The sequence below is a fragment of the Osmerus mordax genome, chromosome 2 (assembly GCF_038355195.1).
Source record: "Osmerus mordax isolate fOsmMor3 chromosome 2, fOsmMor3.pri, whole genome shotgun sequence".
NCBI lineage: Eukaryota > Metazoa > Chordata > Actinopteri > Osmeriformes > Osmeridae > Osmerus > Osmerus mordax.
Window position 1 is genome coordinate 149,187 of NC_090051.1, and position 16,378 is coordinate 165,564.

Below are 16,378 nucleotides of genomic sequence, written 5' to 3' on the forward strand. Positions count from 1 at the left end.
CTCTCTCTCTCTCTCTCTCTCTCTCTCTGTGTCTCTCTCTGTCTCTCTCTGTCTCTCTCTCTCTGTCTCACTCTATCTAATCTCTCTGGTGATGCATAGCCTTTGTCCGGTATCAGACAGGGACATGTAGGTCTGTGCCAGGACAAATACTTGGTGTATACGTTTTGTTGAAGCTCAGAATGGACAGACGTGCCAGATAGCATCTGTCTGTCTGGGATGTAGTCAAGGTTACTGTGCTGGAGCATTTGCAGCCTTGCAATGTGACCGGGACCTGAGTAGGTCTTGGGTCAGGGATATTGGTAACCAAGGGAGGTAACCAAGGGAGTCTTCATCTTGATGTAAACAGACAGAGGCTAGCACAGCTGGGAGGATGCGATCGTGTGTGAGCGGCAAGGCCCAGATTCCTGTTATTGCTTCTCCATATCGCCACATTGTCTGTTCATAAACATGGGGATGCCTGAGTCGCTTACTATATGGCCACACACACACACACACACACACATGCACACTGACACACAGTTGCATTCACACACTCACACACACCTGCATACACACTCTCACTCACACACACAGCAGTCTGGCTGTGTGGCTGATTTGAATATCAGGATGAAAACAGGAAGTGTTCAGGGAATGAGCCATGCAGTGTGGGCGATAGAGTCTAGGAAAACAAGGGTGGCAGCAGGCAGGGGAGGAGGGGAGAGACTGGTCATGGACATGGCCTCTTACTGGTGTTACCTGGGTGCGCAGCCCTCAGAGAGAGTGTTTCCCTTGTCTGTTAATACAGCAGTAAATACAAGTAGCGGTGGAGAGAGAGAGGATAGTCTAGCTGGTAGCAGTAACCAATGAGCTCCAAGAGGCTGGGAGCAGTAACCAATGAGCTCCAAGAGGCTGGTAGCAGTAACCAATGAGCTCCAAGAACATCTCTGGTTTTTCATTCTCATGCTGGGTTTCTCAGGCAGCCTGTCAAAAATATCCTACATATCAGCTATTTTATTCACCCCATAAACTCAACAGGCTTTTGTGATACCATGACAGCTCTGTGTGTAGTAGGGTTGTGTCTGATGTGGTTTGTTGTGTTGCAGGGGGCCCATAAATGATGTGGTTGTTGTGTTGCAGGGGGCCCATATCTGATGTGGTAGTGGTTGTTGTGTTGCAGGGGGCCCATAAATGATGTGGTTGTTGTGTTGCAGGGGGCCCATATCTGATGTGGTTGTTGTGTTGCAGGGGGCCCATATCTGATGTGGTTGTGGTTGTTGTGTTGCAGGGGGCCCATATCTGATGCGGTCTTGGTTTGTTGTGTTGCAGGGGGCCCATATCTGATGTGGTTGTGGTTGTTGTGTTGCAGGGGGCCCATATCTGATGTGGTTGTGGTTGTTGTGTTGCAGGAGGCCCATATCTGATGTGGTTGTGGTTGTTGTGTTGCAGGGGGCCCATATCTGATGCGGTTGTGGTTGTTGTGTTGCAGGGGGCCCATATCTGATGCGGTTGTGGTTGTTGTGTTGCAGGGGCCCCATATCTGATGTGGTTGTGGTTGTTGTGTTGCAGGGGGCCCATATCTGATGTGGTTGTTGTGTTGCAGGGGGCCCATATCTGATGTGGTTGTTGTGTTGCAGGGGGCCCATATCTGATGTGGTTGTTGTGTTGCAGGGGCCCCATATCTGATGTGGTTGTGGTTGTTGTGTTGCAGGGGGCCCATATCTGATGTGGTTGTTGTGTTGCAGGGGCCCCATATCTGATGTGGTTGTTGTGTTGCAGGGGGCCCATATCTGATGTGGTTGTGGTTGTTGTGTTGCAGGGGGCCCATATCTGATGTGGTTGTTGTGTTGCAGGGGCCCCATATCTGATGTGGTTGTTGTGTTGCAGGGGGCCCATATCTGATGTGGTTGTGGTTGTTGTGTTGCAGGGGGCCCATATCTGCTGTGGTTGTGGTTGTTGTATTGCAGGGGGCCCATATCTGATGTGGTTGTGGTTGTTGTGTTGCAGGAGGTCCATATCTGATGTGGTTGTGGTTGTTGTGTTGCAGGGGGCCCATATCTGATGTGGTTGTGGTTGTTGTGTTGCAGGGGGCCCATGTCTGGCTGAGGGACAAGGAGCAGCTCCTGCCCTCCACAGTGAGCTCCTGCCAGGAGGGAAAACTGGTCCTCACCACCCACTACGGAGAGGTAGGAGGGACAAACTCTGCTCCTACAAACTGACCGCAGAGAGAAAACCAGGTCAAGGGATTCTACGGTCCAAACCAAACCCTAATAAGTTTTTGTTAATTACTAAAATACTAGTTTAATAAAAAATAAAAAAAATCCGTTAAATGTGTTCCCACATCAAGTCCACTTCATGCCAAGGAAGTAGTTTTAAAAACGGGTTTAGTCTCTCCCTGGCTTGCAAGGGTCAGTGCAGTTCACTGTATTTCCATGAGACATTTTTGACTGAAAGCCAAGGACCCTCCCTATAACCCTTCAACGCTATAAAGCTACAGAATATCCATTGGGGTTAGGCATTAGGTTCCGGCTTGTGTTCCTCCTCTCTGTTCACCAATCCCACCCCCCCTCTCCTTTCCTCATTCTTTCAACTCAAAGATACTTACAAGCGTAAAGATTTGTATTATATTGAGGGTGATGTGTGGAGAGTGAGGTTGTGTGAGAACATGTATACCAGGACTGGCCCCTATGTCAGCTCAGAACTTGCACACCACTCACATCTCTGTTTGGCTGCGTGTGGAGGCCTTTGTGTCTGGAGGAAATCCTGTTCGGAAAGAGAGCAGCCGGGGGAGGGAGAGAGATGGGGTAGAGAGAAGGAGAGAGGTGGGGCAAGAAAGAGGGATGGATGGAGAGAATGGGAGGGAAGGAGAGAAACAGAGAGAGTAAGATAGAGAGTGGGAGGGAGGGAGAGAGAGCGAGGCAGAAAAAGGGAGAGAGTGGGAGGGAGGGAGGGTGGGAGTGTGAGACAGAGAGAGAGAGGGAGAGAGCAGTGGTTGAAAATAGCTCCATACAGTATCCACTGTAGATGTCTGTGGGTCAGATGGAAGGGCTGGGAGATGGGTTTTCCCGTCCAATTGTGTCAGTGATCTGGCTGGTTGACGGTGATCTGTTAGCCTTCAGATCTGGGGCCTTGTGTATAAAATATTGCGCAGCTTACATACCAGAAGATGGCGTACGGCCAAAACTTGAAAAGTACCTACGCACAAAAATATTCACATGTATAAAACTGGTCATACGCCAGGTCCTGCGCACCTTTCCTTTATATCAGTTTATATCCTTTATCCGTTTGACACCCTCAAGCAGTCCCGGCGTTATGGGCGGGCTTTAGGGGGCCGGGTCTGCCCCCAGAGTTAGCTGTGCCCGCCCTGGACGAACAAGCCTTTTTCTTTTTTTTACTGAAGAACCGAGGCTGAGAGACAGTAAAACAAACACCCTCAAAAACACCCAAAAATGTAATAAAAATTTAACGTTAATACTCATGATTAAGATGGTTAATGATTGCCAAGGCCTACATTATTCACCCTGTTTTTATTTTGTATCGCAATGTTGTCCATGATTTTGGCTAACGCAATTAGCCCTCTCTTTTTATACGCTGTATAGGCCTATGCCTATGGTGGTTGTGCGCAATAGTTGTCCATGCTTTATCTGTTTCAATACAAAATGTGTAATGTTAGTACCGTTGGACGAATTCAAAGTTCACTTGGGAGGTAATTGAGCTTAATGTTATACCACACGATATAGGCAGTTTCTAAGTTGATGCTTTGCGGTTCAAGAGGCCTAACGCTCCTCTTTTTATTTTCTGTATGAGCCGGTTCTGCACAATGGTAGGCTAGTTGTCCATGACTTACCTGTTTCAAATCCAAATCAAATCTGTTATACGGGAAGACCTGTATAAATTCATTCAATGCTCATTTGGAAGATAATTAAGATAATGTTACATGATGAGATTCATTTAATTTGTGCCCCCCCCAAAAACAACGGCATGCCCGTCCGTGAATTTATGTCTGGCGCTGGGTCTGCCCTCAAATTTGATTTATTAAGTGGTAGCGGATTAAACAGTTACAGGAGTCATTGATTGAAAAAACGATTTTACCTTGTCATAGTTGAATAACGACAGTTCGGTGGGTAAAATGGACATACAGTGAACCTCAAAGTCCATTGACATCTCTTTCCTATCTAAATCTCACAACTTGAAACTGCAGCTATAAAACGATCGGTTTCAAAAAAGCTGAATTTGTGCACAAATGTAGCATCACCTTGACATGCCCCAACATTTGCATACAAACCAGCCTTCTGGTGTTCTGGCCCAGGATCTCAGACACTAGTTTAGCTGTGCGCTGCTCTGTGCACTTACATGGGAATTACAAAGGAGAAAGTTTGGAAGTTTTTAAAGGATATTGAAAATGGACCATCGTAAATGCAGTGTTCCAGGCTGTACAGGGAATGCTAACACTTCAGAGTCTTCCTAAGGAACCAAACACTCGACGGGCTGTGATGTTTGTCTATGAGAATATCCCTGTGCAGTTCGACCTTCAATTACACATTTGCTCGAACCATTTCGCCGAGGACAGTTTTGAAAACCTGGGACAATGTAAAGCATGATTTGCTTTCAGCTGTTGCTGAAAAGAGGTGCTGTTCCGACCTTATGTTTATCACAACCGCAAGCTGTAGTATGATGTTGTCGCTAACAGTTATTAGCAATGTATCCTGCCTGTATCTAGCATCTGTAGAATGTGTGATGATTTAGTTTATTGGCAATGGGGCTAACGTTATTTCATGTTCCTGACTGAGTTTCATTCAAGTAAATAACCCGTGTTGTCATGTAAATCTACAATTCAAGATGCATGTTTGTCCAGATCTATTTTTCAGCAAGATAGCTAGAGCTACTGAAGCTGAGTTGAATCACGATAGTTTGTTTGCTAAGCTGTAGTGCTAACGTTACCCACCTTAGTTGATCCCGTTTGCTTCGACAACAGAAGTGGAAACAACTAACATTATCATTTCAAATTATATCTAGTCAATCTGTTGAAAAGTGTTGTGTAGACACAATAGATTTATTTGTACGTTTTTATTTCAAGTCTCCACCTTCGATGTTTCATTGAGTGCTGTTGGCCGTGTTGCGTGTTGCGTCGTTGCCGCAGCTTCGCTCGTTGTAAACCAACCAATCAGCGCGCAGCTCATCTATATATTCATGAGCACACCATAAAAGGAGAAAACCTAGCGTTTCATTCTACTGCTATTTCACAGGATGCATCAGGGGGCATAGAAAAGCACCCGGGCCACTTTTAGCTCAACCAATGATACATACCCTGTTCGGAGACTTTAAGGAACAGTGTGAAATACTCCAAAAACCCAGTCAATGACCCCTTTAATAGTATTTCCCGTTTAGGTTTTGTCATTTTGATGTGAATCATCCACATCCATTTACATTTATTCATTTAGCAGACGCTTTTATCCAAAGCGACTTCCAAGAGAGAGCTTTACAAAAGTGCATAGATCACTGATCATAACAACAAGATAGCCCAAAACATTGCGGGTAGCCAAAACATGAAGTGTTTTGCTTTTGAAAAACCAAATAAGTGCCAAAGGGAAGAACCATAAGAGCATGTAGTTAAATAAGTTACAATTAAACAACATGAACCTCAAAAAGTGCAAGAGTGTACCTGTAGAAAAGCAAGCAACAGTAAAATATTTCACAGCGAGTACAATAATTTAAATCAGTTACAACTAACCAACAAGAGCAACAAGTCTCTCAATAAGAGTCATTGTGATCCTGGAGGAAACTAACATCAGGTCCAGCAAATCATTCCTAAGTACCGTTGTACTCCCGGAACAAGTGCGTCTTAAGAGTTTTCTTAATAAGCAGCCAAACATGGAAGCATAAAACTGCAACCAGATGAAAGGCTCCCATGGCCATTTTAGAAATAGATAAAGGATCAGACAAAGCTGAACTCATGGCACGCTACAAGGGGGCAGGACCTATCATTCTCCCCAGCCCCTGTCTCTCTCCCCTAGGGTTAGGGTTAGGGACCTATCATTCTCCCCAGCCCGTCTCTCTCCCCTAGGGTTAGGGTTAGGGACCTATCATTCTCCCCAGCCCGTCTCTCTCCCCTAGGGTTAGGGTTAGGGACCTATCATTCTCCCCAGCCCGTCTCTCTCCCCTAGGGTTAGGGTTAGGGACCTATCATTCTCCCCAGCCCGTCTCTCTCCCCTAGGGTTAGGGTTAGGGACCTATCATTCTCCCCAGCCCGTCTCTCTCCCCTAGGGTTAGGGTTAGGGACCTATCATTCTCCCCAGCCCGTCTCTCTCCCCTAGGGTTAGGGTTAGGGACCTATCATTCTCCCCAGCCCGTCTCTCTCCCCTAGGGTTAGGGTTAGGGACCTATCATTCTCCCCAGCCCCTGTCTCTCTCCCCTAGGGTTAGGGTTAGGGACCTATCATTCTCCCCAGCCCGTCTCTCTCCCCTAGGGTTAGGGTTAGGGACCTATCATTCTCCCCAGCCCGTCTCTCTCCCCTAGGGTTAGGGTTAGGGACCTATCATTCTCCCCAGCCCGTCTCTCTCCCCTAGGGTTAGGGTTAGGGACCTATCATTCTCCCCAGCCCGTCTCTCTCCCCTAGGGTTAGGGTTAGGGACCTATCATTCTCCCCAGCCCGTCTCTCTCCCCTAGGGTTAGGGTTAGGGACCTATCATTCTCCCCAGCCCGTCTCTCTCCCCTAGGGTTAGGGTTAGGGACCTATCATTCTCCCCAGCCCGTCTCTCTCCCCTAGGGTTAGGGTTAGGGACCTATCATTCTCCCCAGCCCGTCTCTCTCCCCTAGGGTTAGGGTTAGGGACCTATCATTCTCCCCAGCCCGTCTCTCTCCCCTAGGGTTAGGGTTAGGGACCTATCATTCTCCCCAGCCCGTCTCTCTCCCCTAGGGTTAGGGTTAGGGACCTATCATTCTCCCCAGCCCGTCTCTCTCCCCTAGGGTTAGGGTTAGGGACCTATCATTCTCCCCAGCCCGTCTCTCTCCCCTAGGGTTAGGGTTAGGGACCTATCATTCTCCCCAGCCCGTCTCTCTCCCCTAGGGTTAGGGTTAGGGACCTATCATTCTCCCCAGCCCGTCTCTCTCCCCTAGGGTTAGGGTTAGGGACCTATCATTCTCCCCAGCCCGTCTCTCTCCCCTAGGGTTAGGGTTAGGGACCTATCATTCTCCCCAGCCCGTCTCTCTCCCCTAGGGTTAGGGTTAGGGACCTATCATTCTCCCCAGCCCGTCTCTCTCCCCTAGGGTTAGGGTTAGGGACCTATCATTCTCCCCAGCCCGTCTCTCTCCCCTAGGGTTAGGGTTAGGGACCTATCATTCTCCCCAGCCCGTCTCTCTCCCCTAGGGTTAGGGTTAGGGACCTATCATTCTCCCCAGCCCCTGTCTCTCTCCCCTAGGGTTAGGGTTAGGGACCTATCATTCTCCCCAGCCCGTCTCTCTCCCCTAGGGTTAGGGTTAGGGACCTATCATTCTCCCCAGCCCGTCTCTCTCCCCTAGGGTTAGGGTTAGGGACCTATCATTCTCCCCAGCCCGTCTCTCTCCCCTAGGGTTAGGGTTAGGGACCTATCATTCTCCCCAGCCCGTCTCTCTCCCCTAGGGTTAGGGTTAGGGACCTATCATTCTCCCCAGCCCGTCTCTCTCCCCTAGGGTTAGGGTTAGGGACCTATCATTCTCCCCAGCCCGTCTCTCTCCCCTAGGGTTAGGGTTAGGGACCTATCATTCTCCCCAGCCCGTCTCTCTCCCCTAGGGTTAGGGTTAGGGACCTATCATTCTCCCCAGCCCGTCTCTCTCCCCTAGGGTTAGGGTTAGGGACCTATCATTCTCCCCAGCCCGTCTCTCTCCCCTAGGGTTAGGGTTAGGGACCTATCATTCTCCCCAGCCCGTCTCTCTCCCCTAGGGTTAGGGTTAGGGACCTATCATTCTCCCCAGCCCGTCTCTCTCCCCTAGGGTTAGGGTTAGGGACCTATCATTCTCCCCAGCCCGTCTCTCTCCCCTAGGGTTAGGGTTAGGGACCTATCATTCTCCCCAGCCCGTCTCTCTCCCCTAGGGTTAGGGTTAGGGACCTATCATTCTCCCCAGCCCGTCTCTCTCCCCTAGGGTTAGGGTTAGGGACCTATCATTCTCCCCAGCCCGTCTCTCTCCCCTAGGGTTAGGGTTAGGGACCTATCATTCTCCCCAGCCCGTCTCTCTCCCCTAGGGTTAGGGACCTATCATTCTCCCCAGCCCGTCTCTCTCCCCTAGGGTTAGGGACCTATCATTCTCCCCAGCCCGTCTCTCTCCCCTAGGGTTAGGGACCTATCATTCTCCCCAGCCCGTCTCTCTCCCCTAGGGTTAGGGACCTATCATTCTCCCCAGCCCGTCTCTCTCCCCTAGGGTTAGGGACCTATCATTCTCCCCAGCCCGTCTCTCTCCCCTAGGGTTAGGGACCTATCATTCTCCCCAGCCCGTCTCTCTCCCCTAGGGTTAGGGACCTATCATTCTCCCCAGCCCCTGTCTCTCCCCTAGGGTTAGGGTTAGGGACCTATCATTCTCCCCAGCCCGTCTCTCTCCCCTAGGGTTAGGGTTAGGGTTAGGGTTAGGGTTAGGGGCAGTTGTGCCAATTCTATCCCCAGGCTTCACACATGGCCTTGAAGGTATCCACAAGGCCAAGTCTAAATCTGTCCCATATTGACATTGAATTGGTGGTGTAAGCTGAAGCTGATGGAGAAGGTTTTCTAAACTGGGAAGAGCTCTGCTGGTTTCTCTCATGGACAGCTGCTCTCTCTCTCTGGAACCATAATCAGACTGAGACACTGAACAGGGATGTAGGTTAGAGAGATGTGAGAGAGGGAGATCCTGGAGGCTAGAGGAGAGAGAGGGAGAGAGAGTGAAGAGAGAGAGAAAAAGAGAGAGCCATCTGTTCTCTCGGGTAAATATATAATTATCTAAGACATTTATGTTCAGTGACAAAAACTTTTCCTACCCTCTCTGCATCCTCCTCACCCTCTCCTTATGACTTTCTGATTATGTTCATGAAAACTGCTTCCCTCCCTGCTCTTGTGTGTGTGTGTGTTTTGACTTGTTGCACGGAAGTCAACGCTGTGTGTAACCATAACTATGTGTAACCCTGGCTCTGTGCAACCCTGACTGTGTGTAACCCTTGAGGCACCACCTCCCTCTTTGGTCAAGTTGCAGTCATGTCCTTCTACTCCTTCCTGCCCCAGTGCACCCTGGGAGCCAGGGGTCAGAGGGAGCACGTGTGGCCCTCCCCAGGGGTCTGGGGGGGCCCCTGGGGGGTGTCTTTGGGGTGAGTCACTACAGTCTGTCATCAGACATGTGGTGGTGTGAGAGCTCATTTGTGTGTGTGTTCATATGTGTGTGTAAAAGTATGTGGGTGAGACTAGTGTCTATGTACGGGACAGGAAACTATTAGTAGTCTATTAACTCACGAAACATGGCAAGAGGACCTGGCTGTGCTGCTGGCCGTTTCACCAAGACCCCTCACCCTGTGATTGACCCAACACCTTGTAGTCTAGAAAGGCAGGAATCTGTGTGTGTCTGTGGCTTGATCTAGAGAAGCAGCTCTGTATGAAGGGATCTTGGTCAGGACTTAAGGACCTCATGACCTCAAGCGTGTTACTGTCTGAGTCTGGGTGAGTTATGGGTTGCTGTCAGGGTTTGCTCATGTGTGTTTGTCCTCTTCTTAGCTCAGAGGAGTGTGTTGAGGTCATGGGGCGCTGGGGGGAGAGGCTCTCTCTGGAGATTTGTTTGTGTATAAATGTGTGTGTCTTTGTAGGTGTGTTTGTTTATGTCTGTGTGTGTGTGTTTCCATCTGTCTCTGTGTTTGTGTGCCCAAGTGTGTGTGTGTGTGTGTCTCTGTGTAATCAACAGTATTTTCATTAAGTATTTTCATCCCCTGAAGGTGTTCCAGCTTTAGTCTCCATAATTAATCTATCTTCAAAGCTCATTCAAGGATCGTTTATATCCAGAGTCACTTCTGTTTAACAGTCAATCGAGCCATTGTTTGTGTCTGTACAGGGAGCTCTCCATGCTCACACAAACATGTGACGGTGGGTTATGTTTCGGGTTAGGGTTAGGATTACAGTTAGGGTCTTATGTAGATTTTGCCTCTTCTTTTTTGCTGCCTCAGCCATCAATATCCCCCTGTGAAAGCCTTTGAGGCTTCCCACACCATGGAGATTTGTTCAGTGCTGCCTATGTTTGTATCAAAGAACATTTTCAAATCTTCTCTTAACTTTCCCCTAAAGAGGCCGTCTAGTAATAATGATGTATTCATTCTCCATCTCATCCCTCTTTTCTCCGGTTCGCTGTTCATATTTAGTACCAGCTCCACTGGTGCATGATCCATAATAGTAATCTCTCTGATAAAGACTAATCCTAAAGCCAAGAATCTCTGTTTGTGTGTGTGTGTGTGAGTCTGTAGGAGTGGAGAACGGTCTAACTCAATTCGGTATGACTCGGTGTATTCTTTGATAGTATACCTACCTGCGAACTTTTTATCTGTTGTTGTCAAATAATGCGCGTCATATTATTTAGCTAACTACTACCTGTGCCTTGTTAAATGGTTTTGCTTTGGTTAGCTCTATATTATTCCACGATTTCAGTGTAGCTTCATGGCATGTTGATAACTAGTGATAGCTAGTGCTAGTTCTCTACGACTAGCCTACTAGCCATTAGGCTACAAACAGTAGGTTTTTGCTTCTTCCTGTGAGCTCGGAGTTGTATAGATCGCTAAACTAACACGTCATCATTCTGACTCTGCTTGCTAGCTGTTCAAACACCAGCTAAAGCTTAAAGTTTGACTACCTCACCGCGAGTCACCGCGACATCGTAGCAAACAAAACACATAAACTCAAGTTTTGCCTCCCATCTGACATCGCCACGATGCTTCCGCTCAGTGGTGCACCTGGATGCGACTCCTGCCTCCTGCTCAGACAGAAGGTAGTGGAACTTGAAGGCAGGTTAGCGAACCTCTACCAGATCAAGCTGGATGAGCAGTTCATTGACTCCACTGTCTCTGTGGGTCCTCTTCACACACATACACACACACACTGGACATCTCGATTCCACTCTGCCCTGCATGAACACAAACCCAGACCACACCACTGCTCCCTGGCCACTGGTGGGGACCAAGCCCACCCTGCCGGTAAACTCCACTCCTCACCAGCCCGAGCCATGTAGAACAGCTGGCAGAAGCAAGCGTGATGGAAGCTGGTCGGGACGACACACTGAGTCAGGCCAGCCCCTGCAACTGGGAAACCGCTACACCACACTGAGGGCTGAGGAGGAGCCCCCTGGGCTTGATGACACCCCTCCTCAGCCCGCCCTGCGACGCCCCCGCAGACCAGCTCCAGAGCAACACCGGCATCACACTGACATCCAGCATCGCCCACGCCACCCTGCTTCCCATCCTGGGCCCTCAACACAGTCGGAATCCCCTAGACGACTTCTCCCGCTTGACGTGACAACCTCCACCCTGGTCATTGGCAGCTCCATGATCAGAGATGTCTACATCCCCCCTTCACCAAGCGGTCCCTGCAAGGTCCACTCCCTCCCCGGAGCGAGGGTCTGTGACATTTAACGTAGACTCCCAAGCATCCTCGCCGGCTACACCAAGGTCAGCACCATAATTGTACATGTGGGCACAAACAACATCAGAGCAAGACAGACAGAAGTCCTGAAGGCAGACTTGACAGCCCTCCTCACTACCCTCATGGACACAGGAAGACGGATCGTCATCTCTGGGCCTCTCCCTACCTACCGGAGAGGCGCTGAGAGATGGTCCAGACTTTTCAACCTCCACACCTGGCTGCGAGCGACCTGCGCCTCATTAGACATTAACTTTGTTAACAACTTTGACCTGTTCTGGGAGAGGCCCAGCCTGATGAAGCATAATGGCCTCCACCCAAACCGGATTGGAGCCAGTCTGCTGTCGGACAACATGAGGACCACCCTAAGGCACTGACATCCTGTAGAAAACATCACAGACTCATGCCCCCCAGGTAGTAACTCCAATAACACTGTTTATGTAAATGAATCTGAATCTGTCAATGTTTTCTACAGAGCAATATATGACACCACTACCTCAGAACAGGCTGCTTCATATAATATTATGGCATGCGCCTATAATCCTATTCCAGTTTTAATCTGTATCCAACGCATAGTTAAAAAAGGCCATAGATACAATAGTAACAATAGAAGCCCAGCAAATATTCTATCTATACCCCGGCATATTCCTCCTTCCTGTGAGCCACTATATCCAGAAAATATTTAAATGGCAATAGTAAATATTAGGTCACTATCAGGGAAAACATTTCTCATTAACAATCTTGTATGTGAACGTAAATTAGACTGTATGTTTTTAACAGAAACCTGGTTAAACAAAAATGTACGATAAGATTATTATCACCGGTGATTTTAACATGTGGATAATGGGAACGACTCAAAAGCCAGGGATTTTATGAATCTCTTGAATTCCATGGACTTTATACAACACATCACTGAACCCACTCACAACCGTGGCCACACCCTTTATCTAGTTATTACAAAGGGTCTTACAACTGTTATATCGTTTATCTGTGACCTTGCTCTTTCTGACCACTTTTGTATTTTCTTTACAGCACTGGTACCTAAAGTTAAAAATAGTGCTGAATGTTTTATTAAGAAACGCTATCTTAACTCTGCAGCAGCTGAGAATTTCAAAGTAATGATGAACATAACTAGTACAAAAAACCCAGATGCGGGGCCATCACGTGTTAATGATCTAGTACTACTCTAAATACAAAATTAAGGACAGCACTTGACTCTGTAGCACCATTGAAACAAAAAAAAAGTTTTAGCCAAACAAAATGTTCCATGGAGAAATGAGGAAACTATTAAACTTAAGAGATCCTGCAGAAGGTCTGAGCGTACATGGAGAAAGACCAAGCTACAGGTCCACATTGATATCTTTAAGGATCAACTTTCAGTCTTTGATAAAGCAATAAGAAATGCTAGGAAGGATCATTTCTCTAATTTGATAATCTACCCATTCTAACAATTCCAGGGTCCTCTTTTCAACAATAGACAGCCTTATAAATGCTGCACCTAAAGTAGATGATACTCTTTTCCACCTCCAAATGTGAGGAATTTGCAGCATTCTTCAGAGATAAGATAACGAACATTAGGAAGAATATTGCTCAAGAAATTCCCCAAAAAATTCTGATCCCCTTCCACCATGCTGTAACAGTATAAGCTTTTTTGCACTGGCTGATATAGAAATGCTGAACAACAATACAGAATGCAGCAGCGTGAGTCCTCACTAAAACAAGACAGAGAGCGCACATCACACCAGTATTAAAATCACTGCACTGGTTACCTGTTAGCTTTAGAATAGATTTCAAGATTCTCTTACTAGTCTATAAATCACTCCATAGTCATGCACCTGAATATATAACAGACATGCTGTCAAGGTACACACCCAGTAGATCCCTGAGGTACTCTGGCACTGAACTCCTAACAGTTCCAAAAGCCAGGACAAAGAGACATGGGGAAGTAGCTTTTAATTTCTATGCCCCCAGCCTTTGGAACACTCTGCCAGAATTTTGTAAAACTCTCTCTTGGAAGTCGCATTGGATAAAAGCGTCTGCTAAATGCATAAATGTAAATATGTGTGCGTGTGTGTTTGTGTGTGTTTGCATGCATATGTGCGTGTGAGTGTGCTCTGGCACATCTCATGTAAGACTCCATTAATCTCTGCACAGCTGGTCAGGTCAGGTGGCCTTGCCCCTCCTACTTGCATGAATATTCAATACATGAATATTCAATACATGAATATTCACTACATGAATATTCAATACAGCCAAGCTCAACAAAGCTCTGTCAGGGTGTTGTTTCAGACACAAAGCATGGAACCCCCCCCCCCCCCCCCCCCACAAACACACCTCTCACACAACCACCCCCACACACACACCTTTTTGTTATTATACTATATCGGCCACCCAAGCACTCGCCAATATTCATACAAGAATTCTCTGAAGACTGTGTCACTAGATATGACAAAGTAGTTTTAAACGGAGACTTAAATATCCAAGTAAATAAAAAAGCAGACCCAAGAACTATTGAGCTCTTAAATCTCCTCAACAGTTTCAATCTAACTCAACACATAACAGACCCAACACACCGGCACGGAAACACAGTGATAACAACTGGATTAAATATCAATAATATTTCAATAACTGATCTACCCCTCTCAGACCATCATTATATACTTTTTAATGTGGACATTATACTAACAAAAAACAGAAAAAATTCTTAGTCCATACAAGATATTTAGACGATACAGCTATGATGAAATTTTCTACAATTTGCTCTATATGAGCCGACTAATCATGATTGCTCTCTGAATGAAATGGTAGAGAACCTCAATGATGCACTATTATCTGTGTTAGACTCTGTTGCACCACTGAAAACCAAAAAGAAGTGCACAAGCAGAACCTCCCCATGGTTGAGAAATAAAAATGTTAGTGAAACGAAAATAAAATGACGTGCAGCAGAGAGAAAATGGAGGAAAACAAAGATCACTATCCACTACAATATCTACAAAGATACACTAACCACTTCTAACAAAACCATCCGTCTAGCAAGGAGAGAATATTTCTCCAACATTATTACAGAAAATGCCAGAAATTCCAGAGTTCTTTTCTCCACCATTGACCAGCTGCTAAACACTGTCCCTGCCCCACCTCCATTCTAAGCAGTTAAATGTGAAGAGCTTGCTTTGTTCTGCAAGAACAAAATAACTTTGATCAGAGCTAGTATTATTAATAGTGGGGTCGAAACTGACATCAGTAGATTCTGCAACATAACCATGAGCACATTTACCTGTATCACACTTAGTGAACTTTCCAAAATTGTCAGCGAATCTAACTCCACAACCTCAGATATTGATCCTATACCCACAACATTCTTTAAGCGAGTATTTGATAGTGTCTCAGGTCTGGTGCTAGAGATTATAAACACATCCCTTAGAACTGGCGTCTTCCCAGATGCCTTCAAAACAGCTGTTGTAAAGCCCCTATTAAAGAAACCCAAATTGGATAACAGTCTACTTGCAAATTACAGACCAATATCAAACCTTCCATTTATTAGTAAAGTACTGGAAAAGATAGTTTTAGTCCAATTAAATTATTTTCTTGAAGAAATTAACATCCTGGAAGTCTCGCAGTCAGGTTTCAGGAAATATCACAGTACTGAAACTGCTCTAACCAAAATAATTAGCGACCTCAGACTAAACTCTGATGCAAATAAAGTATATCCTTATCCTGTTAGATCTCAGTGCAGCGTTTGATACCATTGATCACGACATCCTAATCAATAGACTGGAAAAGCTTATTGGGTTCACGGATAGTGTATTGAACTGGATGAAATCATATATCACAGGAAGGAAGTTTTGTTAGTTTAGGAGACCATAGGTCCAAGAAACATGAGAATTGCTACGGGGTTGCTCAAGGAAGCTGCTTAGGTCCATTACTTTTTTCTCTTTTAATGTTACCACTCGGCAAAATAATCAGAGAACATAACATAGATTTCCATAGCTATGCGGATGACACACAACTATATATATCCACTGAACCCAACGATACAACGGCCATCAATTCCATTACCAACTGCCTGTTGGCAATAAACAAATGGATGAATGATAACTTTCTTAAATTAAATGAAGACAAAACTGAAGTCCTACTATGTGGCCCCAAATCCAAAAGAGAGATGCTTACTAAGAATCTAGGAGGCTTAACCCCCTGTCTTAAACCAGAGGCGACGAGTCTCGGTGTAATCCTGGACTCAGATTTGAATTTCAACTCTCACATTAATAAAGTGACCAAAACAGCTTTCTTTCACCTGAGGAATATAGCAAAGGTACGACCATTCATAAACCAAAATGATGCAGAGAAGTTAATTCATGCTTTTATATCCAGCCGGCTGGACTACTGTAACGCACTTTTCACTGGTCTTCCCAAGAAAACCACTGAAAGACTACAGCTCATTCAAAATTCTGCAGCTAGATTATTAACCAAAACTAAAAGGAGAGAACACATTAGTCCTGTCCTAGCTACTTTACACTGGCTCCCCGTTACCTTCAGAATTGACTTTAGGGTCCTTTTCCTCACATACAAAGCTGTACACGGACAAGGACCTAGCTACATTGCTAACTCCCTTATAAACTACACACCAGCTAGAACACTTCGATCATCAAATGCAGGCCTATTAGAGGTCACCAGAAGCAGTCATAAGAAGATTGATGATTCGGCCTTTGTCAATTACGCCCCAAAACGATGGAACAAATTACCCATAAATATTAGGGAAGCAAACGCGCTAGACATTTTTAAAAGACAGCTTAAAA

At 46.4% G+C, this 16,378-nt stretch overlaps 1 protein-coding gene across 1 annotated transcript in view; it reads left to right on the forward strand.

The window, feature by feature from the left end:
- Positions 1–16,378, forward strand: part of myo10l3 (myosin X, like 3) — an 84,497-nt gene that overhangs the window by 17,290 nt on the left and 50,829 nt on the right. Inside the window, exon 2 of the mRNA XM_067250611.1 lies at positions 2,064–2,162. Within this exon, the coding sequence (XP_067106712.1) occupies positions 2,064–2,162 (99 nt within the window). The remainder of the gene's footprint in view (positions 1–2,063; positions 2,163–16,378) is intronic.